This window comes from Actinia tenebrosa, unplaced genomic scaffold (genome assembly GCF_029948245.1).
Source record: "Actinia tenebrosa isolate PJP-AT-01 unplaced genomic scaffold, QUT_ActTen_1.0 PGA_scaffold4__44_contigs__length_22323623, whole genome shotgun sequence".
NCBI classification, from domain to species: Eukaryota; Metazoa; Cnidaria; class Anthozoa; order Actiniaria; family Actiniidae; genus Actinia; species Actinia tenebrosa.
The window spans coordinates 3,189,698-3,217,549 of NW_028292581.1; the positions used below are offsets into that span (position 1 = coordinate 3,189,698).

General features: G+C 34.6%; 4 protein-coding genes and 2 long non-coding RNA genes across 9 annotated transcripts in view; 3 read left to right on the top strand and 3 right to left on the bottom strand.

The window, feature by feature from the left end:
- Nucleotides 1–61: 61 nt before the first annotated feature.
- Nucleotides 62–7,880, bottom strand: LOC116296630 (uncharacterized). Of its 2 annotated transcripts, XM_031704676.2 has the most exons (10): nt 7,481–7,880; nt 6,479–6,528; nt 5,834–5,902; nt 5,112–5,470; nt 4,446–4,702; nt 3,804–4,111; nt 3,380–3,507; nt 2,754–2,922; nt 1,783–1,925; nt 62–1,643 (listed from the first exon to the last, which is right to left on the bottom strand). In XM_031704676.2, the coding sequence occupies exons 3-10, from the start codon at nt 5,872–5,874 to the stop codon at nt 1,096–1,098; spliced, it is 1,953 nt and encodes a 650-aa protein (XP_031560536.2). In that variant the 5' UTR covers nt 5,875–5,902; nt 6,479–6,528; nt 7,481–7,880; the 3' UTR covers nt 62–1,095. The 2 variants fall into 2 exon arrangements, with proteins under 2 accessions (XP_031560536.2, XP_031560535.2); XM_031704675.2 differs by lacking the exons at nt 6,479–6,528; nt 7,481–7,880 and having other exon boundaries at nt 5,834–6,224.
- Nucleotides 6,214–11,163, top strand: LOC116296632 (phosphatidylcholine transfer protein). Its single transcript, XM_031704680.2, has 7 exons — nt 6,214–6,577; nt 7,889–8,026; nt 8,140–8,257; nt 8,427–8,506; nt 8,963–9,134; nt 9,739–9,806; nt 10,457–11,163. The coding sequence occupies exons 2-7, from the start codon at nt 7,898–7,900 to the stop codon at nt 10,535–10,537; spliced, it is 648 nt and encodes a 215-aa protein (XP_031560540.1). The 5' UTR covers nt 6,214–6,577; nt 7,889–7,897; the 3' UTR covers nt 10,538–11,163.
- Nucleotides 11,164–13,837: 2,674 nt separating this feature from the next.
- On the bottom strand, nt 13,838–19,093 carry LOC116296633 (succinate dehydrogenase assembly factor 3, mitochondrial). The gene is made up of 3 exons (XM_031704681.2): nt 18,938–19,093; nt 15,415–15,601; nt 13,838–14,681 (listed from the first exon to the last, which is right to left on the bottom strand). The coding sequence occupies exons 2-3, from the start codon at nt 15,592–15,594 to the stop codon at nt 14,505–14,507; spliced, it is 357 nt and encodes a 118-aa protein (XP_031560541.2). The 5' UTR covers nt 15,595–15,601; nt 18,938–19,093; the 3' UTR covers nt 13,838–14,504.
- Nucleotides 19,094–19,191: 98 nt separating this feature from the next.
- The window catches only part of LOC116296629 (diacylglycerol kinase beta), a 31,955-nt gene continuing 23,294 nt past the window's right edge, over nt 19,192–27,852 (top strand). For 2 of the 3 annotated variants that reach the window (XM_089036990.1, XM_031704673.2), the window contains exon 1: nt 19,192–19,497. In XM_089036990.1, coding sequence (XP_088893116.1) covers nt 19,404–19,497 — 94 coding nt within the window. In that variant the 5' untranslated portion in view covers nt 19,192–19,403. The remainder of the gene's footprint in view (nt 19,498–27,852) is intronic. The other variant, XM_031704674.2, reaches the window with a different exon arrangement.
- Nucleotides 26,650–27,848, bottom strand: LOC148906868 (uncharacterized). The gene is made up of 2 exons (XR_016121151.1): nt 27,472–27,848; nt 26,650–26,732 (listed from the first exon to the last, which is right to left on the bottom strand). It is a non-coding gene; the product is annotated as an uncharacterized LOC148906868 (long non-coding RNA).
- On the top strand, nt 26,835–27,815 carry LOC148906869 (uncharacterized). Its single transcript, XR_016121150.1, has 2 exons — nt 26,835–27,025; nt 27,440–27,815. It is a non-coding gene; the product is annotated as an uncharacterized LOC148906869 (long non-coding RNA).

A 27,852-nucleotide genomic window follows, 5' to 3' on the forward strand; every position in this document is an offset into this window, starting at 1 on the left:
ATCATCATCATTAACATATTGGAAGTATAAACCTTCCTAACTTAGAGACGCGTCACTCAAATCAAGAAATATTTTACCAATTAACTATTTACTTTATGCAGAACCGGTACTGAATGTATTGTCAAAGGGTTCATGTGCACTTTAAAGTCTATTCTGTATCTAACGGGTAGCCAATAAAGTTATTATTAGTTACTTTATTATTGTAATTATACAGCTTCTCATTAATCCCATACAACTTATTACTCATCCCATATTACTTATTTTCTTAATTGGACAGGTCTTGTTGATATGGGATTAATTAGGCAGCTATATAATTAATAGCCAATGGGGTTTCATGCTCCCCAATCAAGAAATAATTAGACTCGAAAAATTCCTCTGACTGCCAAATTGGACTCGGCCTACGGCCTTATCCAATTTTGGAAGTCCTCGGAATTTTCCTCGTCCAATTATTTCTTAATTGGACAGCATGGAGTCCTATTACATATACTAATACTTATATGCATATATTATTATTAGAGTCAGGTGTTTTTAGCGTTGTGGGGATCACTAGTTTATCAGTAACGTTAGTTTCTGTCATGTGTCACCCTCATGAAATAAACTCACTATTCGGCATACAAGATATTTTTTGATAATATTTACGGTTATAAAATATTCAACTTTTTTTTAAATTTTGCTTTGTTCCAAAAGGATGTAATTAATGCAAAATAATATCGTGATGACGTCATTCGAAAATATCAAGAACAATTTTTTTTCACTTCTTCAAACTCTCACAGCCCTATGTAATGACAAAGTCGTTGACTTCAGTTTTTAAATTTTACCTGTTTGAAACTCGTTTATAATACCAAACTTTACAGGAATTTTTTTTCAAATTTGATGATGGGATCTTTTGCCCATTAACGTCCTGTCTAAGAAAATATCGGGCAGTACTCTGGACTACCGAAAATCCCCATTGGAAATCAAGTTGGAAAGCATATATAGTTAATAAAAATTAAAAAAATAAATATCTTACTCATCCAATCGAATCTTACTCAAACAATATAAATATATAAATAATTGTAATTATTAATATTAATAAAATAAACTAGTTTTTCGTGATCACTCGAGCTCGTCTGAAGACATATAAAAAATCAAGAAGGAATTCATAAGAATATTTCCAGAATCCCTAGTTGGATTGGGATCAGTTCCATTAAACCAGCCAAAATACTTGACAGTGTTCAAAGAACCATTGTTGTAGATTTGATCAGTGACATCCACAACCCAAGGTACTACTTCTTGGCCGCAACACCAACCATTTCGACCATACAACCATGTGCCATGCTCATTAGGTGTTACCCCTTGTTCTACACGATTAGCGCACCCCATTGCTGAAGCTGCGTTTTTGAAAACCCTAACATTTGTTTCCCCATTGATGACGAAGTGATGTGACGTCACACAGAATTCAGCACATCCGTGGTTATCGCTGCCATGACCTGTGATCGTTGCGACGAGCTTAACTCGTTCGGTCTTACGCCCAACCTTAAATTTGATTGGTTTGTAGCGTTCATTGTAATGTTTATCGAATTTTCCACCACTGAAAAGTTTAATTGCTTTATATGGGACAATAAACTCGTCCTCGTGATGTCCACTGTAGTGGTGCTTGGAATCTTGAATGGGATTTTAAAAGAAAAGAATCATTAAAAATTGGGGTTTTTTTATTGTATATGTGTGTGTGTGTGTGTGTGATTATTGATAAAAAGGGGAGCATGGTGATAAGGGCAAATCAGTCACGGCAATTCTACTTACAATGAATGTGATCAGAAAGTCGAATATCCAACGATGGCCTCCATGCACGCTCCCAGAACGGGTGCCTCATTGTTAAAGTACATCGTTCACCGGTAAAGAGTGGTAGCAGAGGAGTTATCTTAGTCAACCATCGACCTATACCCCTAATAACAACAACCAATAACATCTCTTAGCTTTACTGGGAACAGAAGTTCAAGCCGCATGCTATCCCTATTGTGCTGAGTCTAGTTTTTCAGGATAAAAGTAACAGAATCGGCAGGTTACTTCCAGGGATTCATTTTATGGATCTTTAAACATTTGTATAGCCCCACAATAAGATATGATTTGAATAATACCCTGAAACTATATCTGCACTGAATATGGCCATCACGGACACAAGGCATCTAGAACTGTTGCCAGCGTACGTTGCTGCGGGCAAAAACATCATTTGCACGATGCGCGCAAGAAACTTTTATGCATTGTTTTCCGTCAAAGACATATGACGACCTAGATTTTGTATCTTAGCAAAAATTGCGAAACGTTCCTTGATTTATGTACATGTACACCTTTGACGCTAATAGAAAAGGCGTCTGTCTTCAGCAATGTCGCAGTCATAAAACAGCTGCAGCAAGTGCCTTTGCCTTTATCGCTTTTTTCTGTTTATGTGGATTATAATAGTTATGAGGGAGCTCGGTGTACAGACGATCTTAGTTATACATCACATTAAACAGTACAGTATGCCCAAATATTCATTTCTAATAGAATGCTGAAATCAATATACCCTTCATATAGCTTGGGTGTAATGGTTTCCTATTTCAGACCAAATGTTATTCTCTCAGGAGTATCATTTCGTTGTTTAACGGTTGCTAATGAGAAGAATCATGAATATTGCAAAGCAAACAAACAAACAAACTATTGCGGCCTGAAATGGGAAAACATTAAAATCCAATCAAAAACGGTCTATAATCAGGCCAAAATTTATATCTACTGACCTTCTAAAGGGGGTAATCCATCGCCCTAATTCCTCATTACACAAAGGATTCCTCTTGTTACAACAGATAGTTAGTTGTACAACATGGTCCCAGTGCGGACAGTCGTAATCGTATTTACTTGCACAGTGAAGAGTCATGTCAAGTTCAACGTTTCTGTATAGAAGAAGCTCTAAAGGGAACAAGTTAGTTATTTGTAGTTCTCGTTTGGTTTTTTCAAAAAGTTTATTACGAAGGCAAAACGCAACTGAATGAATGGGACAATATCTAGATCGTCTCTCGCATGAATAAACGATTATAATGCATAAAATGATCGCTTCTTGGGGGAGGGGGGTTTAGTAATGGCGCCTTCTTCAGTAGTACCCTTCCCAATATCTGTATAAAACTACGGCTATAACAAATCTAAGAAATAGACCTCTTCGACTCTGACGTAATGTTTTCCCATTTCAGACCACAAGTCATTCCCTAGAGTATCATTCCTTTGTTTAAGGTTTGCGCTCGGTTGCACATGAGAAGACACATGAATATGGATACAGCTCAAACAAAGAATCTTATTCTCAAGGAAATGACACGTGGTCTGAAATGGGAAAACATTACGTCAGAGCCGAAGAGGTCTATTGATTAGTTACCTTTAGTTGGTGGTAATTTAATAGTTGTAACTGCTCCTTTGCGACCTTCCATAAGGGTGTGGTTAAACACGTGGATAATCCGAGCGCTTCCAGTTAAGTTGTGAATAAGGTCGGTCTTGTAGTTGAACCTGAAATCCAATATCATAATAAACAATCCTACAATAATTTGTTTTATTATATAGTAGGTCGCTATTGGTTCACTCTTAAAACTCCAGTGTATGCGGGCTTAGACCATTACATTGGGTATCTCATCCTGCCGGTAGTTTACGTTTGCTCGAACAAAACTGATTGCGATAAGCGCAAGACAAGGGAATGAATAGCAACACTTATATTCCTATCGTTTAAACTAATTCAGTAATGGATATAATTGCGCGTTAATGGACTTCCCTATCTCTGATCTATATAGGTTCTTAATGTTACTTACCACTTGGCTTCATAACCCATAAACAACATTGACGGATACAAGAACAGGCCAATTTCTGCTAACTTTCCTTGACCATCGATGGCAAAAAAGAAGTTTTCCTGGGGAGTTGATTGGAATGACGCAAAGAGATCTTGTCCTGATAGTAGCTTATCTTTAATCGCCATACCATCTTCATGTCGAATCATAGACGCAGCGATTCTTAGAGGGAAATAACAGTGTTTTCCATGACATGCTAATTGTTGTAGTGGTTTGTTAGATTCTTTTATGATGAGCATAGCATCTACTTTAGCTCGGGACATGTGTACGATCTAAAATCAAGTAGGCATGTATCAGTGAAGCAAGGCCAATGCGCACGAAATTTCTTTCAATAAAAGGGGTAATTACATGGAAAGAAAGTAACAGGACCAAAATAGGGTCATTTTGGTAACTAAAGAATCTCATTCTTTAGTTCGTCGAGGACAACTGTATTGCGTTGCGCGCGCAAATTAAGTGGCTGTATGACAATGTAATTCCTAGAGCTTGCGTTCCCCATGATAATGCAGGCTCACTCTAGGGACGAGATTGAACGCACGAAAGAGTGAGGCAAATGAGAGAGGATAAAACACCAACCACGAAATTAGTTATTAAAATGAGTCTGAATACCTTGTCGAAAAAGGAACAATCCCCTGAAGCTGTAACCAACGCAAGTTCTCCAACTCCCTTTTTGTGCTTATTATTTCTCAGAATTTTTTTGTTGGTCTTATAGTTTTTCTTGCTTTTATTCTGGACATGATCTATACTAGCACACGCGTCTCCGTAGTACTTTAGCTTCAAGCTCTTATGCTTGTTAACTAATGTATGGGGAGATGGTAGCCAGTCATAACGAGCATCAAGACGTTCCATCACTTTGATGATATCTCCTAAAGAAGTACAATTTGCAATAAGCGTGTGATAAACATAGAAGTCCACTTTAGGGTGGTCCACTGTAATTGGCCATGCTGTTGTTGTGGATCCCCAGCGGCCTACCTGTAACTTAGGGGTGCCCAGCCTACCCGTAACTTAGGGTCTACTAATGTGTATTCGTAGAGTGCAACTATGTAACCGCGGACATCTGCGTGAGATATTTTAAAAAAACAATGAAACAGCCGCCATCCTAGTTGATATAACAAGGGAAGTTTGATGAGGAATGCTTTGTATAGTCAACCAACATGGCGGCTATGACATAACATGCACCCCAAGATTTAGTCTAATATCTATTCACGGGTTTAGTGATTTCACTCTAAGTGGCATGGACTAAAAAGAAAAGCAAATAGCGCACAAATAAATCACCTGATTTTGACTTTATGGCCACTTGTGAGAGAGCGCAACTGGATCCAAAACACTGCCAATGGTTCATGATGTAAGGTATCCAGTTACCAAACTTAAATAGGGGGAGCTCCACAAAGTGCAACCTCTTCTTCCAGAGAGTCTTTCTTAATGAATTACAGGTGTTTTCGTGATCACTAAGACGATCATGATCCTGGTGATCGTTATGGCGCTGGTCACCATCTTTTTGATGATGTTGTTTCTGATGTAACTTCTTTAGTTCATCCAAAGTGTACAGTGACTGCTTTTCCCTCTGTTCTTTATTCTTACGACTGTATGAGCTGTAGTGTCGTTGTGATGTTTTATGGTTGCAATATCTGTGCCTGAAAATTACAAACATCCGTGACTATTTATTAAATAAAGTTTTTCTTAGGTACAGTTGAGTTCATAAGTAAGCTATCCCCATCATTTCTACCATAACAACGATTTTCAATAAATTAACAATAAACTTCTCTAACATAGAGTTTTGCGTAATCATACTGAGAATTTATAAAAGACATAAAACTATTGCGCGCATGTGTATAGCTTCAGCTAATGTCAAGTCATTCCACTGAGTTTTCTAGGCTGATTTAAAGTCAGATGTTAAAAGCAAAAAAGCAAAAGCAAATATAAAAACAAAGAATATTGATGGAACTTATTCTTTGTTGACAAAAGTCATTATCCTTGTTATGATTTACATATTATACCTGTAGAATTGGTCAACAGCATGATAAATCATTCGCTTCATCCATCGAGCTTCTTCTTTTGCATTCTCACTAAAAGACATAAAAACATATCGCGTATTTGTCGGCGAGTTCTTTAGAAGGCCAGCTATTGAGTGATAGTCGGACCATAGGGCCTCCAAAAAGGCAGAACGGTTTGTGAATACATGAAAAATGATTGGATGCTGTGGTATCTTGGAGTCCTTGTGTGCTTTCTCGTAGGCGATCCTCCCATTTAAAGTTTGAAGTGAAAATGATGGTGCCAATTCTCCTGGCTTGAGTATTGACAACTGGCCAATAGTGTACGAGGCTATCAAAAGAAATATCGTAAAAAATGCAAAGATTTTTTTCAATTCTTTCATTTTCTCCCGGAATAAGTTTCTATGATGATCACACTGTCAGTAATTAGAATTGTCATCACTAACACTTCAGAGAATTTACATGTGATCAGAATAATAAAGTAAAGCAATCAAAATCGTGATACTAAAAAATATTATAAAAGCCTTTTCATAAAAACAGGAATACAATAACAAAGCATATATGTTAATTACTTTTTTGTATAAAATATTGTTTGATAGAATATTTTAAATACATTTGAGAATGAATGATTAACGGGCAGATTCTCCTAACCTGTTGTGTCACCAAACAGCGGGTCACTTTTACCTCAGGAGTTTCTTTTGCTAAGGAATGGTGGTGTGTAGTTAGTATTAGTTAGAATCGTTCAAAAAGGTAAGATACATATCTTTAGAATTCATTAAGACATAAGTTTCCTATAAGATATGGAATGGAACCAAAATGTAATCATTTAAATGTCGGTTTTCTTATAACAGTTCTTAAATTATGCACGGTTGCTTAGCGGTTAATTTTGGTAATAATTTTCATGCCAAGCGATATTAGTGATGAATGGCTTATATGATTTAGCTGTGATTATATTTATTATACCTTACTTTATTTAATACACCTTAAGGAATTATATATATAAACCTTAATATATTATTGATACTTTTTTATAAAGTTACTGATACATTAGAGAGGTGAAATTTTGATTGGACTCGTGTATACCTCCCGGTGGAAAACTCATTGAAAGTTTTAACTCAAAACTGATGAAAATCAAGCAAAAACAAGCGATTTTGATTCATTTCCTTGGATATTATTTAAAAAACACCGGTACACAAGATATCAAAGGAATATTCGAAATCCATTGAGACTGCACAGAAAGCGATTGAGCTAAGTGGAGATTTCCAGGAATCGGATGATTGGAGTTGGGATTGCATAGCTTTAGGATACATTAATCGATTGTCTGAAAAAAAACTCGTTTTTAGGGATGGGGGAAATCCTGATTCCCAATTTTTTTAAAGAATACTATGTTGAAGTCATGTAATCCAATTTCAATGGTGCAATGCTTCACATCCCTTTTTCTGAATTTCCATGATTTCCCCTGACGATTCACTGTGCAAAACCTATTTTACTTTCAAATTTTGTTGAAATCCTGAAACAACTTCTGGGCTGATCAAAGACAGGGCATGGCTAGCTCACAGATCAAATTGGAATTTAGCATTTTTTCGATGAGGAAGTAAAACTAGAAAACCTGAATGAAAACTTTCAAATTAAACTCTTACAAACTCTACTCACATGTAGTGCCAAGTCCAGGAGTCAAACCAGAGTCCCCATGCAGAGGTGAGACGCAAGTGCACTATCTATTGCTTGACCAGTTGATAAAATACAACCCGAAAGAAATCCTCGTACCTGGGAAGATACTCATTATTACTGATACTCTCCAAAAGTCCAGTTACATCTCACTCCTGACACTATTTGGCAAGATGGAGGCTTTCCCATTATTAAGACTGTTTTATCACAATATGAATGACACAGGCAACGAAAATTACATCCTTGATTCCATATGCACAAGTATCCATACAGTTTTCTATTCATAAAAGAAACAATCGCCACACATACTTGTGATGTTTACCTGCAAATAATACAAGATAATATTAAGTCATAAATACGATTACTAATGTAAATGATTTATATCCTGAACAGAAAATTAGGATGTTTGAGGAACATGAATACTTGAAGGCTGCAAATGAAATCAACAATATTGATATTGAAGGGTTCGAGTTCTTTACAGAGTCAAAACAGGATCATGTAAACTGTAAAATTTATAGGAGATACAAACAGGTGAGTTATATGCAATCTTGTATGCATGATAAATGTGCATTTTCAAACTTAAATATACATAATCTGTACTACGTAACCTATTAATGCTGATGTCATATTCCCCTTCACTTAAGGACTCTGGTCTCTATGACTACAAGATCCTTGGCAACCTGTTAGATGTTAGCTATGAGAGATGTAAAACAGTCTACATGGATCTTGAATACAGAAAAGTGTGGGATTCATATGTCAAAGGTGTAGAGGTGTATTTTTTAAAGGCTACTATATGTGGAGCCATTTATAAGGAGCCACAATAGCTGAAATTATAGTGGGGGATTATCAGGAATGAAGAGTTCATTTACAAGGTATAGGTTGAACTGTTATTGCAACATGACCAATAATTTTTGCTTTCATTCTCCAACAGATTTGTATGAATTTGAAAAATCAGGAGTAAAAGGCATTTACTGGAATGTAAACTATCCTTTTCCCTTGTCAAACAGAGATGTATCTTTTAAAATGAGGAGTATTATTATGTCATCATCATCATCATCATGAAGGTGACCCCCATATGTAGAGGTTGAATTACCACATAGCTATGAAGCAATGTTTATTTTTGAATATTTTACATCTATGCAAATTTTTAGTGAAAGATTCGTATCCATTACATATTTCTAATCTTCGTTATTTTTAATCTTACATACGAACTCAGCTCTCACAGTCTTAGTTTTCCATTTTAGTTCATATTCCTTGTGCAAATAGTTGGCTCCCACAGTTGTAAGTTAATTCATGTAAGCCCTGAAAATGGCCAAATGGCCAGAAGCTTGGCAAGAGAATAACTTTTAAACATTAGTGGGTACAAATCTTTCACAAAAAAATGCATCCTATGTTTGAGAATTCACTTGAATCTATGTAATTATTTTTTATTTTTCCTTAATCCATGTGTGTTTCCTATGTAATAAGTATACATACATTAGTTCTTTATATGAACTTGAAGTGAATGGAGTACCAACAACAGTAGTCCTGGCAAGAAGCCACTTAGTGAATGACATTCCTCCAAAATCAGGAGTTGTAAGAGTGACAGATTACATACAAAGCTTGACCATACAGGGTGATGGTAATGTGGGTACTAAAGGCAAGTTGGTCATAATAAGTTGCTGATGAGAGTTGTTTCAAAGATATATATAAACAAAAGTAAAAGTTTGTTAAACATTTTGAACAAAACTCAAAACGTTTACTCAAAACGTTTAACAAACTTTTACTTTTGCCTATATATATTTTTGGAAAAAAAGCAAGTTTGTAACTGCATTTTACAAGTATTATTCTGGGTGCTATTAGCAAAATCATTGGTTTTTAAGCCTCTTTTACACAAACATCCTTAGAGTGGTCAGAAAATTCTTGTTCTAGAAATTGAGGGACTAGCTGCCATTGATCAGTAATTGTCAATGGATCGCTCAGCCACAATCAATAGATAAACCATGGTCTGACTACTCATCAGTCTCAGCTGCAAGAACAGCATACCCTCATTTACTGAGAAGCATACACATGTCCATGCAAGCAATTATTAATCAATTATATATATTACTTCTCCTGCCTAATCTTAGTTTAGTTCCTGCAGCCCACTTGAGTTGATGACTTTGAAAGAGCAATATACAATGGAATTCGAAGTACACAATGATGCATTCAAAGAAACATATGACATGTACAATTAATATCGTATTTGCTTTTAACACTTACAGCCTACATGTATTATTTTGACAATCCTGATGGAATGATCCCTACATGGCTGATCAACTGGGCTGCAAAGGTATGACACAATAACTAAGGGCCACATATTAGAGCACCCTATGAAGAAAGGAGGCTTAGACTAAAACAATTATTACTATGTTGTTTACTTGTTTAAGTGCCATAGCGCTTATTTTAAAAAGTAAAAAAAGTTAGTTTTATTCGGGGGTGGTGCTAATTTAGGGGTGGTACTTATTCTAGGGTAACGGTTATTAATAATTTTGTTCTTAGATGTGGTGCTAATATTTGGGGATGGCTTATGTGAGGGGCACTGCTTAAATGAGTAAATACAGTATACCAAACTATAGGGTGGTGCCAGGAATTTATCTATGGGAAAAGCAAAAATGGGGGATGGGGGTTTACAGCCCTATGTAGTTCCTTCCTCTCTGCAATCTCTGATGACAGGTGGTATATTTTGTCTGCTATCCTTGGACAAAAATTTGTATGCTCAGTAGTGCAAGTTTGGGACCTAAAAAATCGAGTTCGAATATTTGACTTTTGACTGACTAGCCTCATGTTCATAATTATGTAAACACAAAAGTGTTTTCACATGTAAGAGAGGCTATAGGCAGTCCAGAACAATAGTTATTCAAATTGTTCACCATATTTTGATTTGGTGTATACTGTTAAAACTAATGCATATTAGTAAGTTTACCTGTTTTCATTTTACAGACTGGTGTTCCAACATTCATGACTGCTATGAGACAAGCTTGTCTAGGATATGATGATTACCTTAAAAAGTACAAGAAATAATATTTTTAAGTGCATTCTGATATTTAAATTTTGATATGATTAGCATGGGTAAATAAGCCATGTAATTATGTAAAGATCTTCATTTTGTTATTACTGTACAGTATTTAAAAAAAGCAATTTTTTCAGTTGCACAATCTTATTTTAAAATCTGACATTGTAAATTATAAATTTTGATAGCATATACTAGGTAAATAACCAACATTTAAAACAGATCTTCATTTACAGTCCTGAAGTGGTAAAAAGGGAACTTGGATTTGTCTATTTTGCCTAGAATTAGGAATTTAGGTCACTGGGAATGAAAAAAAATAGAATGGAAAAAAATTTTTTCAAAGAAAAACGTTTGGGATTTGGACACTGGGAAGTGGGATTTATAGAAATAAATTGAGTTTAGTATCCTCTTCATTTCATTATTTTATGGAGAGCAACTAATTCTTAGTTGCAAAATCTTATATTTAAAATTATTATTGATATGCATTGTAATATATAAATTTTGGTATAGCATATATATAAGGCAAGTAAGTGATATATTTCACTGGTCTTCATTTTATTTAGCAATTTTTCAGTTCCAAAATCTTATATTTAACTTATTGATATGTCAAGAAATAAAATAATTGGAAAAGGTGAAATGTGGCCATTCATTAAAAATAAACTTGTCACTACTAATCACCACTGCAAGCACAGCAGTGGTGCATAACAGGTTGCACTGAAAGCATGTGAAGGCCCCTCTGGAAGCTGCTACGTATATAGTCCATGTATGACCCCAGACCACAGCTTTAACCAGTTTGAATTAGTTAGGGTCAATTTTGAGGGAGGAAAAAACAGATGGCCAGAAAAAAACTCAGAGTCAGAAACAGAACCCACCTACTTTGCTGACATGGGGCAACTGGGATTCGATTCCTGGCCGTCAGAGGTGAGAGGTAAGTCTTTTGCCACCATGTCACACTGGCTCCCCAGGAACATTAGAACTGCTGTCAACTCTTATGCTTATACCTTATGCTTTCTTGTTATGAATGATGCTGAAAAATCCAAAGCTGGAAATGACATAAGGGAAATGAAAATATTGAAATTTTGACTAAAAAAGTGCGAAGGGTGTAGGTAAAAGCCCACCCACTGTTTCTCAATGGTTCCTATAACAAACAAAAAATCTGATAAAAAGTGTCGCTCTGAAGCCAGTTTCAATATCCATGAGGCCTGGTTTGCTGCAGGTAGCTCTTGTATCAGCAATTTACCCTTGTTGGACAATGTGATTAGAAATGGTCATGTACAAAAATAATGTATTTTTACAAATAATCTTTTTAGAAAACTTGAATAGCAATGAAAATTGTATGAGATTGGGAATTAACGTCATTTATTAACATTTATCACTAATAAGTGGTTACACACTCTGATTGGTCAAGAACTGTGCTGTGTTAGTAAACGGTACATGGTACATGTCAGGGTTGGGGGGAGACGTAAGTACAGCTGCAACAGCTTTCTCCAATGCATTACTGGACATATAAGACATATCTCTCATGATTTTCATCCACCCTTAAATGAATTAGTACTTCAGGGTATTGGGATAGGCCATGCGTAAGTATGAAGCATAAAGCTTTCCCGCTCACGCTTATGCCGGTAAAATTCGTTGTCTCCTTAACGACGGGTGACAAGAAGAACCTGCTAAGGAAATTATTCCTGCGTCGAGTTATTACTATGATAGGCCTTGGCGGCAAGAATCGCGTACCAACACATCTAAAAAGTCCTGGTTAAGATATGGAGCCTCCCATGCATTGAATCACTGAATAATTAAGGTTAACGGTAGCTGATTTTAGCCTGGTTGTGCATGCGCAGGCGACACTGATAGAGATATTTTCCGCGCAACACTAAGACTGATAATCTGAACTCAGTCACGCAATAGTGGAATAAAAAAAAACTATCGACTATCGTAGAATAAAAAACGTGGGATAATAACTCGTTATAATCATTGAAATTCGCTGGCTTTTAAGAACAATATAAAAGCACTGAGATTTGTAACCACTAGGTTACAAATCATTTCGGAAATGACACGACATTCTCATATCAAATTCGGTATTATGTCTATAGTGATTAGGAGCAGGTAATGAAACAGTACGACACCATTTTTGCCTATAAAAATATGAGTAGGTCAGAGGCTATGTAGAAAGAGTAACTAAATACGTTTTTAACGAAAAGTCTAGATGGTTTGGAACTGAACGAAAATGTACAGTTTAGCTAAAGTCATCATCTTTACTTCGCCTATAAATCCCAGTTTGCTGTTCGTGATACTGCCTCTCATTAATACTTTTTGACATCTGTGGTTAAAGCCTGCAGCGATCTTAGTTAGTGGTTTATTTGTTTTGTCATTCTTTGTACCTTGAATCGATCGATAGCATAAAAAGAGACAGATTTCGCTGAGTGGGAGGGAAACGTACGGTACTTGGTCTTTCCAACAGTTTCCGCTCTGTAATGATCACGAGGCAAAAAAAATCGGCCGTACTCTAACCAACTAATGTTCATAATAAAGTGATTTTGTTGAAAGAGTGAACACAATTTTGTTGCAAGACTGAACATGGTCCTGACAGGCCGCTGAAGCCCCTAAGATGTTGCGTGGGCGTAAGTTTCATTGAAGACGTACATGAAAAATAATAGTAATTAATTTGACGCATGCCGGGTAGCTTTGGAAGTAAAGAATGAATAATCTTTCTGGTATCGACTCGTAAGCTTACAAATGTATGCAATCCAGGATATTGTCGAAGAGGAATAATAATATTATTTTATAAAATTTTTGCATTTTTTGATAGTCTTTTTACAGGCATATATGCTACTTGAGTATGGGAAATGCAACTTGAATCTCGAATGTCTATATATCTCTATAGAGAACACTATGGCCGGTTTTTGTTTTTCATCCTATGCAAAGTAGAGACATTACTGTAGGGTAATTTTCAGCTTAGCAATCAAGATACATCAAAACACGGCAAACAGAATATTAACAAGGATATTGGCACCGTAAATAATTCATTTCGAAATGAATTAAAATTAAAATCGCAAAAACCTAGTTATCATTTATAATCATTAGAAAATAATTAGTTATTTGAAGAATTTTCCATGTTGCTGTGTAGGGCAAAGTTAAAAAGCAAGCGGCTTTCTTCCCGCGAGGCAAGCAATCCAAAAGTTGAAATGCTTTAACTTTGCGCTTAATTGCGTGAACTACCATCGCAGAGAACTCATAGCAAAAAAATGAAAAAAGGAAAGAAAATATTACGATATCGAAAACGAAAAACGGTGTGAAGTTACGATAATCAAATATATAGTGAAATTATTTTTTAATTAGAATTCATGATAAATATCTTGATAAACCCTCGTGTTGTAGTTTTAATTCCCATAAAATTGACGGCGATGACGACAAACCACACTTCCTTGATGGAGAATAGGTTAATGACAAATCTTTAGCTTTGCCGCTGGCAAAGCACCACCAACTTATAAAATTGGACTAGTAGAAGGTGAAGTTCAATCCGAAATGTCTGCGGCTGGATTGCATTTGTATCATAATAGCACAGAAAGTGAATGAAAAAGACATATATAATATATATAACCCGGTTGTATGACTGCCTTCAGTTTATAAAGTCGAGTTTCATTCTACCAAACCATTGGCTTCGAAGATCTGGTTTTCAATCGATATCATAATCCACAAAATGGAATAGACTTGATATACATGCTTTTACTGAAAAAAGACACGTCGCGTTTCAATCCTGCTAATATGAGCCATTGTAGTCAAAGATCAATTGTAAGCCACTAAGATAATTCATACAAAATTACACGCACAAAATATCTTTCCAAAACAACTGTCGAGTACGCCATCGATGAATGTAGAAAATTGAGAATGACATCATGGCCGCCCTCCATCTTAAGACGCCGACATTAAAGTTGATACCAGAGGGGTAAAAGCCGTGTGTGATTTTGACTATGATTGGTCTCATTTATTTGTTTTGTCTTTATTTTCTTCGGAAGAAGATGTGGTAGCTTCTTGATGGAGAGCAAAAAGTTGTCCAATTTGTTCGTCTGAAAAACTATCTATTTCATTGACCGATAAGTCATTTCCCAAATTCCGAAGACCTTGTTTTTGCTGTTGCTGTAACATGTCCGCATACATCTAGAATAACAAAATCGGCAAAGATTAGCCAGTGAGCAATACGAAAATAAAAGATTTTACAATTATAAATAAAATCCGTTTCTATCATTGCTACGACTGCGGCAATAGTTACAATTCCACTAATGGGCTTCACTGTTGGTTTTGGTTAATTACAAGATGTGGCGGCATGGATCACCGGTAGCTCTAGATCAATGATGATATTAACTTACCGTATTCCCCCCACTTTAACAACTGATATACTTTGATTCTAGTTAAAATACAGAGAATTAACTCTGGTAGTTCACTGCGTGTTAAACTCAAAGCATTCAAAACACCTTAGTAACGAAAAATGATATTCCTAAATCATGATGAACTATACCCTACTGCAAGGCCGAAATAATAGTTCTTCTTGTTCATGCTTGACCGCAATGCTGCTCTCATCCTATCTCATTCAATACAACTTGCTCAATATGTTACGACACATAGAGCTGTTGGAAGAACATGTTGATGTGATCAAGTAATCCGACGTCAAATGAACGACATTCTCTCCCTCTCTTGATTAAGAGGGTTTTTCCCAGGTTTTCCGGTTTTTCATTCCTCCGCCAAACCCAACTCTTTCTTTCAATTCGATGTGTGCGTTACCCTTGCACTGACTCTCGTCAGCCCAAAGAATGCTTCAGGGCTCGACTGACAAAATTATACTGAAATCATTTCTTATTTCCGTTTTTTCCCATCCATTTAGGCTAACACCAACCTTCCATTCTTGCAAAAAATCAGCACCTTGTTCCATTGTCACATTCTTGTGTCTTCTGAACTCATCTCTTACGTACTGATCACCCAGGGCTCTTAATTCTAGAGGTAAACCACGGTGCAGTGATAAAATACGACGATAAAGGGTCTTCACCGCATAAACATGACTAGTACTCATGGTCATTAATTTTCTGGGGGAAAAAGTTATAAAGTAAAAGCTGATCAAAATGCAATTTGAGATTAGCATATATCATAATTAGTATAGTACATGATTCAATACTCCATTTTACAGTTCCATTCAGTGACCATGAATAATTGTTCCTAGCCGAGGCTGGAGTTACCACACATAATAAACTGTAGTTTTGCTATGCGCGGAAACTCCAGCCTGGGCTAGAAACTATTATTCGTGGACACTGAATGGAACTGTAAAATGGAGTATTGAGTGGAAAGCACTAAATCTGCAAGACACCTTCTATACGTTATCATTTTAAGTATAACTGTAAGTCAAACTAACAGCCACAGTTACTATCATTACTTTATAATCGTGGGAAATATATTGTTAAAATCATTTACGTTTTTGGGAAAATGAACTTATGAGAGCCAAGTCAAGCACTCCATTATCAAGCTATATCTAATCAGGTCCCAGTTGCAAGGGACTCAACTAAATAATACATGTCACTTTAATGTTTCTTATTTTCATCCAAAAACTGACTGATGGCAGATGTGTGGCGACTGGATGGGTCTGAAACTGAGTTCTTTCTAATGTAAATCAGATTAGGCCAGATCCAATTATTGTTCTTGCCTTCTTTCATAGCTGTCATCACATAATGATGACAACAAGCCTATTTACATGTACAACAGACCCCTTTAGCTTGGGCATTGTGATGTTTTCCCATTCAGACCCCATGTTTTTCTCTTTTTTTGCTTAAAAGTTGCACATGAGAAGACACATGAATATGGATACAACTCAAACAAAGAATCTTATTCTCAAGAGAATGACACATGGTCTGAAATGGGAAATCACCCCCTCCAAACTAAGGAGATCTACTCAGTAACAATATTAAGTCTTACTAATAATTTCTATTTAATTCTATTCTTGAAGCAATATTTGCTTTTTGATACATAGAGGCACTTATGAAATAATTAACAAAATTATGCCATTCTTTTTAAATAATTATTAATAGATGTCAGATTATAATCAAGTAGATTCGTGATGATAATGATGATATTTACACTAATGCCAATAATGTTCCCACAAACTAATTAATTTGTGGTTTTTGTCCCTTCCAACTACATTTTCTCAATTTGTTTATTTATAGCACCTTCATCATAAAGACAGACCTCATATGTGTACTGAACCTCATCCCCATAAAATTTGTACAGTTTTAGGTTTTATTGTACCTTCATTCTGTCTTTCAACATACACAATTATATATTTCTCTCCTTAATGGTACAATAAACTGTTGTTGTAAGATGTAACATCAAGGCCCTAATTGGGGTAAATTCCAACAAGCAACATGGTCCTGAAATGGTGACACAAGAGCTACAAACTAGCAACAAACAGTCTGTTCTAATGAATAATTACACCAGCAAGGCCCTGTTAGTAGTAAATTCAGACAAGTGACATAGGAAGGTTCTTTATATAAATTGCAACATAGGCATTTGTGAAATTCAGATGGAGGACATGCATACCCCTTAATAGGGAAACCCCATGAGAATCATTTGCTTCAGACTTACAGAATACATTGCAACTAGATGGTAATAGGTGGGAGGGAGTGAGTTTACAATGATACCACCATTGACTTCTCAGCAACAAATATTATTGTAATTATTAAAGTTTTTGCAATAATTTTCAAAGATTGAATAACCTATTATTGTTATTGTTCTGGCTGTTGTTATAATGATGATAATAATAATGATGATAATAATAATAATTATTATTATCATTATCAATTATTATTGTAATTTATTTAGAGAGATTTACCTAATCCCATGAAATACTATTGAGCACTACTTCACTCTAATTATTTTGTTTTTTAGTGTGTTTATGACTATTACACTTTAATATTAGTACGCTTTGTTTCACAGGTTAATAAAAACTAGTCTATCATTGTTGTTGTTGTTTTTGTCATTGGCGTTATTGTCATTGTCGTTATTGTTGTTGTTGTTGTTGTTATCATCATTGTCATTATTATTATCATTATTGTTGTCATTATTGTTGTCATTATTGTTGTTATTGTTGTTGTTATTGTTATTGTTGCTTTTTGGACTAAAAATATGAAATATACTTCTGATATATAAACTAAGTATACTACTACATAAATAATTGAGATTTCAAGCCTCTCATGCAACCTACTGAAATATTATTCATTTTATATCTTCCAGAATATTTAATAAATTTGATTAACATATGTTGGATTTTTTCTCCTTGCAGCCTTTCTAGTTACAGTATGAGAGTAGCATATATTTGTGACTTTAAAGAGACATACAATTGATGTAAGTGCTTAATGACAGATTATTGAATGCCTACATTTTCTACTTCTAGTATTTTTTTTTGTGTGTGTGTTAATAAGTCATAGCTATGAAAATAGTGAGGTTAGATATTTCAATTTATTGGTCATGTGCAGTTGAATAAAACATCACTTGTTGAAAATCCATAATAATCATAATTAGAATCTTTCTCAATTTTTATGCCACCATTTAAATAATAAACAACTGATTCATATTGAATAGAAGTGATAAGGCTATATGAGGATTAAGATTTATATTACTAAATGCAATTTGCATTTTGATCAATTATTACAACTTGTTTCAACTTAAAATTTTAATGTAAAATTATTTTTTAATGAAATCCATGATTGGAAATTGGGAATAATGGTGTCTATCAATTTTGTTGATTACTTGTTTGTGGGATTAATGTTTCAGTCTTTGCTATGGGCCAACTTAGAAAATAAGATTAAGCAACATTAATTGTGACATTTGAAATGGTTCTTTGTGTACTATAATGAAATCCCTTCATATAATCCTGGGTTGTGGATTACCACAGGCTTATCTATGAAATATCTTTAAATTCCATGCAAATGTACAGACAAATTGAGTGGAGTGGAACCTCAGCATTGTGAAGCTTCTGTTTTTACTAGCACTATGCAAAAATCCACTAAATATTGAGATAATCTCTAAGAATCTCAAAAATTAATGCTTTTTTATTTACGTTAGGATTCCAAAATTTATTACTCTGCGGTTTAACAGACGCTGTGATTATAACTCGTGTTTGCCGCTAAAAGTTAACAAATGTGTGAATATAGGGCAGTCAATGCAACTTTGATAATCGAAGTTAAGGCGATATATGTGGTTTACCACCCAAAAAATTATTTAAAATCGAACACAAGGTTCTTATTTATTAAAAAACTAGAACATATTCTCTTTACTTTTAGTTGTAGTCGCGGTTTTCAAGAGAATTACACAAGTATATATAATTAAAGTAGGATTATATAACATGTCTCAAACATAACGCATGTGTTACCGACCTTGTTGTGCTGCTCTTCTTGGTTTATCGAGTCTTGAAAGCATTAATTTTTTAACAAGAGTATATTTACTCCATATTAGCCTTCCATGTAGCTAAATAAATGAAAAATAAACCTTTCGAGTCGGTAAAACTCCTGCCTGAAAAAAAAATTATTCGATCTACCTCAATATATAGAAATTGCGCAGGCGTTGCTGGTGGATTGGTTCCAGTCCCCCAAGGTGTGGTTGTTTATGTTGTGATGAGATGCAGCTACGGACTGCCAGTCAAATGTGCCAGAAATGAGGTGTTCTAGCAGGAATATATCTGAATATATTTAGTGAACTAATAATGTAATATGGCCAGGTGAAGGCCTTTGTGGGTTGCCAGTTTTGCTCTGCTTTCTGTGCAGAAATGTTCCTCAAATCGTACTTAGGGAGCTCTAAAGTTCGAGATGTGATCTAAGGACAGTGGAACTTCGTTCAGGAAACATGGCGAATCATTCAGTACCGTCTTCAAACGCAGGCGGAGTGTGGAACCGTTTGTCGAAAGATGAGTTCCAACAGCTACAGGAGTACACAAAATGTAAGCCTGCTTCCTATTTTCTTATCCTTTTTATTAACTCGGAATGTAGTCTATACTGTAAGGACCTGATATAAAGCAAAAAAGCTAGTAAAGCATAGGGCTTTTGCTTTCTGATGTGCCCTTCCTGATAGACTTCACTCCCAAATAGGATTTGGAATCGAAAGCAATAAAAGAAAAATATGCCTCTAGTACATACTTAATAATCACCTAACCTGAATCTTTATCGATCTTTGATAAATTAGAACTTTTCTATGTTACGATCCCTGGATAAAAACATGTCTATGTAGGTAAGGAAATGAGAGAACGCTTGATGGTTTTGTTTATGGCTCGATTCAAGCGAAAGAAGAGAATGCTGAGGAAATATTTGTTGTTTAAGGCGAATATCGCTTTTGGCCAACTCCTAGGCCACTAAGCACTGATATATCTCGTGGTGTGTGGGGAAAGATTGTTGTTCTGTACGCAGGTTTACTTGAAAGAATAGTTCCCGACAGACGATAGGGCGATACGGAAGAAACCAACGAATACGAGCGTCGAAATATTCTCTGAAAACCAACGCGTGACTAGGCGGTAATAACAGATCAACTCTCTTCTACTTCGACTGAAATACTAATTTTACATATATAAACAATTCTGCTCGTAATTGAGGACGTGCGGCAAACAAATAGCTATCGCTAAATAGCCTCAACTCGTGTCCTAAAGTCGACAAGATAAGCCAGGAATTTTATCCGTTTTGCCGCTCCGTGACCCTATATTCTATTCCGCTGGTACAACGAAGCACTCTCAATTCATTTGAATAATATTTTCCTCTCGTAGATGGCGCCAGCATTTTTGGTATTCGTTATTTACTTTCTATTTCGAGATGTAAGTCAGCCTTGGCACATGTAGGAGTTCCCGTTCGGTCATATCTTTACATCGCAAATAGCTTAAATTGCGTTCAAAATTGTCGAGAGCGCAGTGAGGGCCAAACGAATTGTACTTTTGGCGTATTTTTATTCCTCTCATTTTAAGCGCAAAAACCAATGGCTGTGAATACTGCGCTTCGTATTAATTGCTGACTAGTGCATCATTAGCAACTTTTTCTATCTGTACTTTTCAATATTCAGTTTTACGCAGTGCGGCTCTGTTGGAGAGAACAGAAATTTACAAATGTAAAGCCGATTGGGACATAAAACGCGGCATGGTCTTTTAATACAGTTTTTCTTTTTGTTCCATTCTTTTTATACTAGAAGGGAATTCTGCCGTTTTTTAAGGCGAAAGAAAACGCTGAAGTAGATTGAAAAAACTGTAATTCCTCGCTACAGTGCGTTCCCTGTCCTTTTAAAAAGACCATTTAAATCTTGAATAATTTAAAGCAAAACTTGATTTTTAACTTGATATTGACGACATTCCTTCTCTCGTTTTCTCAAAGGGGTGTCGTAATTTCATGTGGCATCAATTTTTTGACGAAAACGCCTAAGTACCAAGTCATAAAATATTTATGGTTTTTGGCAGATAAACAGTGAATTACATATATAAAGTATTCCCACACTTTGAATGTTTAATTTTTATGATATTTATTATCTTTCTTTTGGGGAATTAATAATTTGCAAAATGAATTTTCTTTTTTTTTCTCTTTCTTTTGACTTATATTTAGTGCTATGATATGATGCTGTTTTATGATTAAAATGTTTATTATTATTTTTATTATCATTATAATTAACATTGATAATATTGCTTTTTGATTTTGCTGCATTTAATTATTATTCTTATTATTGTTATCAACATTTCTTTCTTTTTTTATTTATTGTCTTTGAAATGAATTTATTTTCTAGCTGCTGTGCAGCTTATTTAGTGGATTGTATTTAAATATTCCACAAGAGACATGCAAATTATACACTCAATGAAAAATATGTATACTTACATACAAATATTTATAGATTGCAAAATCATTGTTGGGTTAAAAAGCATTAAAAAAACACAAAGAAACTGAGAAGTGCTCTGGGAAATGACATAATTATCCTCTAAAAGCTTCCATGTTTTCTCTCGGTGAAAATGAAAATTCCATGAGCTGTATCACTAGATATGTATATGTGATCTCAGCTACTTTGTCTTTGTTTTTAAATCTGACAATGATTTCGTATTATTGCGTGTAATAATATATTGGATGGCATTCAGAAATGATTAATCCAATGCTCCCTGATAAATAACTCCACAGATGCTAATAATATATACCAGGTACCTCAAAACTTCAAAATAGCATATCTAAATAAGTGGTAAATTATCTATGATACACTAATATTAACAAGATTTTAAACTAAAATACTAAAATAGTTGCTGGAAATTCTCAATCAGTTTGTTTCTGTTTATGCACTTTAGTTTTATTTTATAATTTTTCCTATTTTTATCTCAAATGAAATGGATTTCAAACTCAACAAGATGTGTTCATTAGTAATTGTTTTCACGTAAAGCCTACAAAATTAATGTTCTCATTTGGTCCATCATTTGTCAAAAATGAGAAAAGATAGTTTGAATGTATGTATCTTGCTTAAAAATATACATGCTCTTTGGTTTTCTAACAGCAACTGAAGTAGGCATTTTGAGAGATTACTCAAAATCATTTGTTAGGCTTAACAAAGATTGTACGTACAATATCATTTGATTGGTGGACCTGGTTTATCTTGAACTTAGTTTATCTATTTTTTAAATTGTATTGATAAATGAGAAGTTAGGGAAAATTTGATAGAAAGGTAGATTTAATGAAAGTACATACATGTTACAGGCAATAAGACTCTAAAATAAATGAGAAAAAGAGGTTTGACCTTACCATTTATTTTAATAAATATGAATGTATACATTATAAGAATAATAAAACTTAAGAAATAAATAAATAAGTTTCTTTGAATAAACTGTTTTATTTAAATCATACTACAACTACTAATGTTTTTAATGATAAATAGAAAATGAATTAGAAGAAATTTGGGTTTTAGTAAAACTTTAAGATTATAAGTGTATTTTAATAAATAAAAGTTAGCTAGTATCCTGATAAACAAAATAATCCATTTTTTTGCATAATAATTTAAATACATGTAAGATCATATTTGTGGCCTTATTTGTGACAAAAGACTATATAATCACATGTGATGGCCAACCAATATTTTGTTTTGACAGATATAACGAATTTTACCTTTTCAACTAAAGCATTACATATAAGCTAAGAATATGTGAAGTATGAAGAGTTTTAAGTAGAAAACATACTGTCAGTGCTTATACTGTCTGGAGGTTTTAATTCTTATCATTAATTTTAGCCATTTTGTCACTTCCGTGTGGTAATGTGATAATTGATTAAGTAGTGTTAACAAAATGAAATTTGTTGTGACTACATTGAGAATCTGCTACAAGAAACATGTGGCCTAGACATGGTCCTCACAAAAAATTATTCTTTGATATACTGGTTATAGGTATTTGGTGAAACAAGAAATAATGCAACTCGAGTCTATCTTACCCAGGATGCATACCAAGGGTCCTACATACTAATTACTCACTAATTATTGCTAATTAAATAATCTATTTGACCACTTTTTTGTATTATCTTACATTGACACATTGCATTGACACATGCACTGGTTATTGTTACAACAAAAGACTAGAGGGAGAAATCAAAATATAGCTTCATTTCAATATCCTCTGGTATTTTTGTTCAGGAAGTTATAGATTGAAGTAAGTTTTAACCTGCCATCGAGGAATTATATTTTCAAATGAGCAGTCCAGTCTGCTGCCTGTGAAATTTGGTCTCAATTTTGGCCATGCTTGCACAAACTACTAATTGAGCCCTAAAAACTACAAAACATTTTATTTGGAAAGACCCAGGTATGGATTTAGGGTCAGACCTACTATGGTATCATTTTGCATAATTAACAGTGAGATTCATCTAATGTCAAATTTTTGACCCCCTCCCCTTCCCCCCACTTTTCTCAGATTCCTAGATCTGTCCAGAGATCAAAGTTTTCTTTGGTTTGCTATATTAATAGCATAAATAGGCAATTAGAGTACTAGTCTGCTTTCAATGTTATACCATCGATAGTATAGTATCTGGCTCTGGCCTGAGGTCAATTTGTAGGCATTTCAAAATGGAATATAATGATAAAACATTGTGAGCTACTTATGAGCATGTATGATTGACACTGGAGACATTGGTTTGAGAAGATGTTTTATTATATATTATTAAAGAGATAGATAAAAGTCCATGTGGTATGTTGAGTTACAATTGTATCTAAGCACACAGTCAGGAAATTGTGTGAACCAGAGAAAACTGTGCTTATACACACTTCTCAAGCATTTTCACAATTTCCCAAGTGCTTATATATAACTCATCATATATAGCACAACAATGAATTTTCTATCTCTACCTTAAAACACTCATTAATAATTCATAAGCTTATGGTCCAATTGGAGCCACCATACACGTCACGTGCATGAACCTTTATACCCGATAAAGTCCTCTTCATTAGTATTCAAGTGATTTTATATAAAGACACATGTGTCTTTATATAAAGACACATGTGATCTTTATATAAAGACCACTCAAATACTATGAGGATGACTTCATCAGGGATGAAGTATACATTCAAGTTTAGATGAAGACATAAGGCTTCATCAAGGTCATAGTCAACCCTAATGATCTTTGACTAACGTGCCTGTCTTTGCCTTGGCATGCAATATCCAACGTGTGGGAGCTTCTATTGAATCTGGTTGCGCATGCCCGTGACGTCAAATCTCTATCAAAGTATAAAAATCCATGTTCGTGACATGTATGGTGGCTCCAGTTGAACCAAAATCTTATAAATTGTTCATGAGTGTTTTAAGCAGTTCAAAAAACTCATAGATTGTGTTTTATCAGGTATAAAAGCACTCAGCTATGCCTTGTGCTTTTATACCTGATAAAACACTCCTACTCGTTTTTTAAACACTACTTATAAAATTATTCTAATAAAACAAAGATACTTTTCCTAAATAATAGCTTATTTTGAAACATCATAATATCTTAGCTTAAGCTTTTAACTCAACTTGGTGCTTCCAGAGTCTTCCAATCTAGCTCCAGAGTTTGTCAAAGTTTTAAAACAGCATTCATTTTTTAAAAGGGGGGTGGGCTGGAGAAATCCCTATTAACATGAAATAATATCTTTAGCCCCCTTTCTTCTGACTGCATAAAAATGTGACCCTCCCCTTGAAATTTGTTGAATTCTTGATGCTCCCCTTTACGTAGTATGAAATATTTGATGATCCCTCTTTTTGACTGAGTAGAAATTTTATGGCCCTCCTCTGGATTACTCCGGCCCACCCCTCTCCTAAAAAATGAGTGCTCGCTTAGCTAGCTACAAAATCAAAATCTTCTGATATAAATAAGATAAAAGAAATGGCAACCCAAAATTCTTTTTTCATAAGTTTTGGGTCTTGGAATCTAAAAAAAAATATACAAACAAGTTTTACATCACATGAGCTTAAGGCCTGAGCAAACGAGTGCAACATTGTTGGCCAACAACATCCAACATTGTTGGGCTCAACATGTTGGGAGCATTTGAACACCATGTTGCGTGTTGTTGGGACTTGTTGAATGTTGTTGGGTGAAGTTTGAAACTCGTCAAACGTTTGAGCCAACAAGTCCCAACATTTCTTTTGTTTCATGGTCATCGAAGCGTAGCCCAACAATGTTGCGTTCGTTTGGACAGCACATCCAACAAAGTTGCACTGGCACACGGGTAATGCATGCCGTATGCATGGAAATTTCAAACAAACAAACAAACGCAAAGCACAAAAGTTGAACTGGAAAAGCCATCGTTTTCATTATGGCGTCAGAGTTAGAAGAAGTTCCACAACACTTTTTTTTTGCTTTCTTCGCTTAGGACTTCATTTATAACCATAACTGCTATGCATTTTCGTTTCTTTGCACATTATGAGAATGCAGCCATGATTATTTCAAGCAAAATGGCAGATAAACAAAGACTAAGTTCGAAAGGTATTGTGGGTATATTTCGTCCCAGGATCCTTTGCATTGTCTTCATAATGCCCAACATAATGGGACTTGTTGGGGCCATTTGAACACAATCGCCAACATTATACAACAACTGCCAACAATGTTGCGTGCATTTGCTCGGGCCTTTACAATGACTAATTGTCAGTAAGTGTTTTTATTCACAATATCATTGATGTTGAAATGAAATTTCCACATTGATTTTAAACAACTAGTCAAAAAACTAGAGAATCTGATCCTGACTAATCAAAGGAGACAAAGATTTAGTTTGAAGAATAATTCTCTCATTATTTTACAGTTTGGCCTTGAATTACCACTCCTTTTCATTATCCCATATTTATTTTATCGACTGTAAGAGCAAATTTCACAGACCATAGTTTTGAAATTTCAAAGTTTTTTTCCACAAATATTTTTCTTGGAAAAATCCATGTGCTTGCTAATCCTCATGATTAGGTAGAGTTATGTATAATGGTAATTATATGGTATATTTAGCTAGACATCAAGAATGCCTAAAAATTATTGGTCAATTATTAACCAATAATTTTTAAGCATTCTTGATGTCTAGCTAAATATATAATAGCACGTTTAGCTATAATAATTCTTAACATTTTGATTGATATAAACCTGAAACAATTTAATTGTGCATTAGATTCAGATACTCCGGATTTTAAATACACCTGTAATTAAAAGGAAGGCAGGTTTTAAAATAGCTACAGAGCTTTATTTAGTATAACCTTAAGTTTTAAATTTACCATGGTTTTCTTTGTTATTCATTAGAATGTGTCTTAATTAAATTGATATGATTCTAGTAGTGAATACATTATATTGAGGTATAGTTCCTTAATTTGCATAAAGTACTCATCTATCGCATACTTACAAGTACTCATCTATCACATACTGTACTTACAAGGCTAAAACTAATGGCCAGTTATCTGACAATCTCTGGCCAGAATTTGAATTTGTCTGGTCAAGTCTTCCCAAGTCTTGCCAGCCATTTTGACTCATAACATTACGCCAGAATTGATTAATGATTTAAATACTGTATCGCCTTTTCTATGTGGATTAATAATTAAAGACCCTTCACATTGAGTTGTGAATTTTATGTAACCGGCGGCAAGGCGCTCAGCTATGAATCAGATTGCAAGTGGTTTTGACAAAAGAATTTATTGAAAAATTCACACAACTTTACAATACATGAAAAAAACGGGAACGAGATTACAGGATATCTCTAATGAAAACAAGAAAAATATTTACAATGAGATAAAATAAATTTGTAGCTTATCTAAATAGCTAAAAGTTATGAATAAAATACAGTTTTGCTAGATATAAATAGAAACGGAAATACGTAAATACGTCACAGGTAATTTGAATATTGCATACTGATTAGCAGTGTTTACAATACGCGAGTGAAAATTACTAGGTTGCAAAGTTTAATGTACAAGTCGGTAAACCGTTTAAAATGAACTAAACCAATGGAAAAAGCAATAGGAAAAATTGACTAGAGGTTAACTATGGCTTTAGGTAAGTATTTTAACCTTTGTTTATGACAAACTAAGAATTACACGGTTTACTGAACACGCGGTCGCGACAATGACCTTGAGTGTAGAGTTTAAGTAGCGAACAAATTAAAGGTTGGAAAGAAAAGGTCTTTTATCCCGCAGTTAAGGCTATTTATCGTAGTAAAAAGGTTAAACAAGCGAGTAAGGCGGTAGCGATCCTATAGTAAACGTTTTAAAGAGTTTAAAAGACAAGATACACTCAGCGTGATTACTAAATTACTACTGCGTGAATAACTTTGTACTAAATTACGCGCTAATGCGACTAGAATTACTACAACATGAAACGAATGCTTAACAAATATGTAGAAAATCTAAGCTATAAAATATAACGACTAGTTAACGATATTAACATAGATTTGTCCTAAATCTATCCTAGGTAAAAGTGTAAAAGGCTGCAAAGATTCATACCTTTACATCGTAGAGAATTCCTTGTCTTGATATGTGCAACGTCTTCAAGAACTTTTACTACACTGATTTAAGCTTAGTTTGGGCCTACTTTTATGGAAAAACCTGCATTCTTAAGACCTTACACATCCTATGCAATGTTGCACGCCCTAGGCGCAAACAGGATGTCCCAAACACGAACTTACGTAAACAAGCGCCAAACCTAGGCATGACTCACTGTAATGTAATTACGTACGGAAATTATTTCTTGCTTACGCATTTTCCACGCAAACAGTTAACTAAAGAATTACATTCCTATGTGTACACGAGGCATTCCTAATTAAAAATATAGATTTATGACTAAATAATTACTGTCCAAAATAGTGTCTTTTGACTCTGTCACAT

Bases quoted from the DNA above. Each gene is read 5' to 3' on its own strand.
- LOC116296630 (XM_031704675.2), bottom strand. From the start codon at position 6,210: ATGAAAGAATTGAAAAAAATCTTTGCATTTTTTACGATATTTCTTTTG. The intron at 2,923-3,379 runs GTAACTAATCAA...TGTTCCCTTTAG, and splicing joins TAAATTACCACCAACTAAAG to AGCTTCTTCTATACAGAAAC. The intron at 1,644-1,782 runs GTAAGTAGAATT...ATCCCATTCAAG, and splicing joins ACTTTCTGATCACATTCATT to ATTCCAAGCACCACTACAGT.
- LOC116296632 (XM_031704680.2), top strand. From the start codon at position 7,898: ATGTTTGAGGAACATGAATACTTGAAGGCTGCAAATGAAATCAACAAT. The intron at 8,027-8,139 runs GTGAGTTATATG...CCTTCACTTAAG, and splicing joins TTTATAGGAGATACAAACAG to GACTCTGGTCTCTATGACTA. The intron at 9,807-10,456 runs GTATGACACAAT...TTCATTTTACAG, and splicing joins TGATCAACTGGGCTGCAAAG to ACTGGTGTTCCAACATTCAT.
- LOC116296633 (XM_031704681.2), bottom strand. From the start codon at position 15,594: ATGACCATGAGTACTAGTCATGTTTATGCGGTGAAGACCCTTTATCGT. The intron at 14,682-15,414 runs GTTGGTGTTAGC...TTGTTATTCTAG, and splicing joins ATTTTTTGCAAGAATGGAAG to ATGTATGCGGACATGTTACA.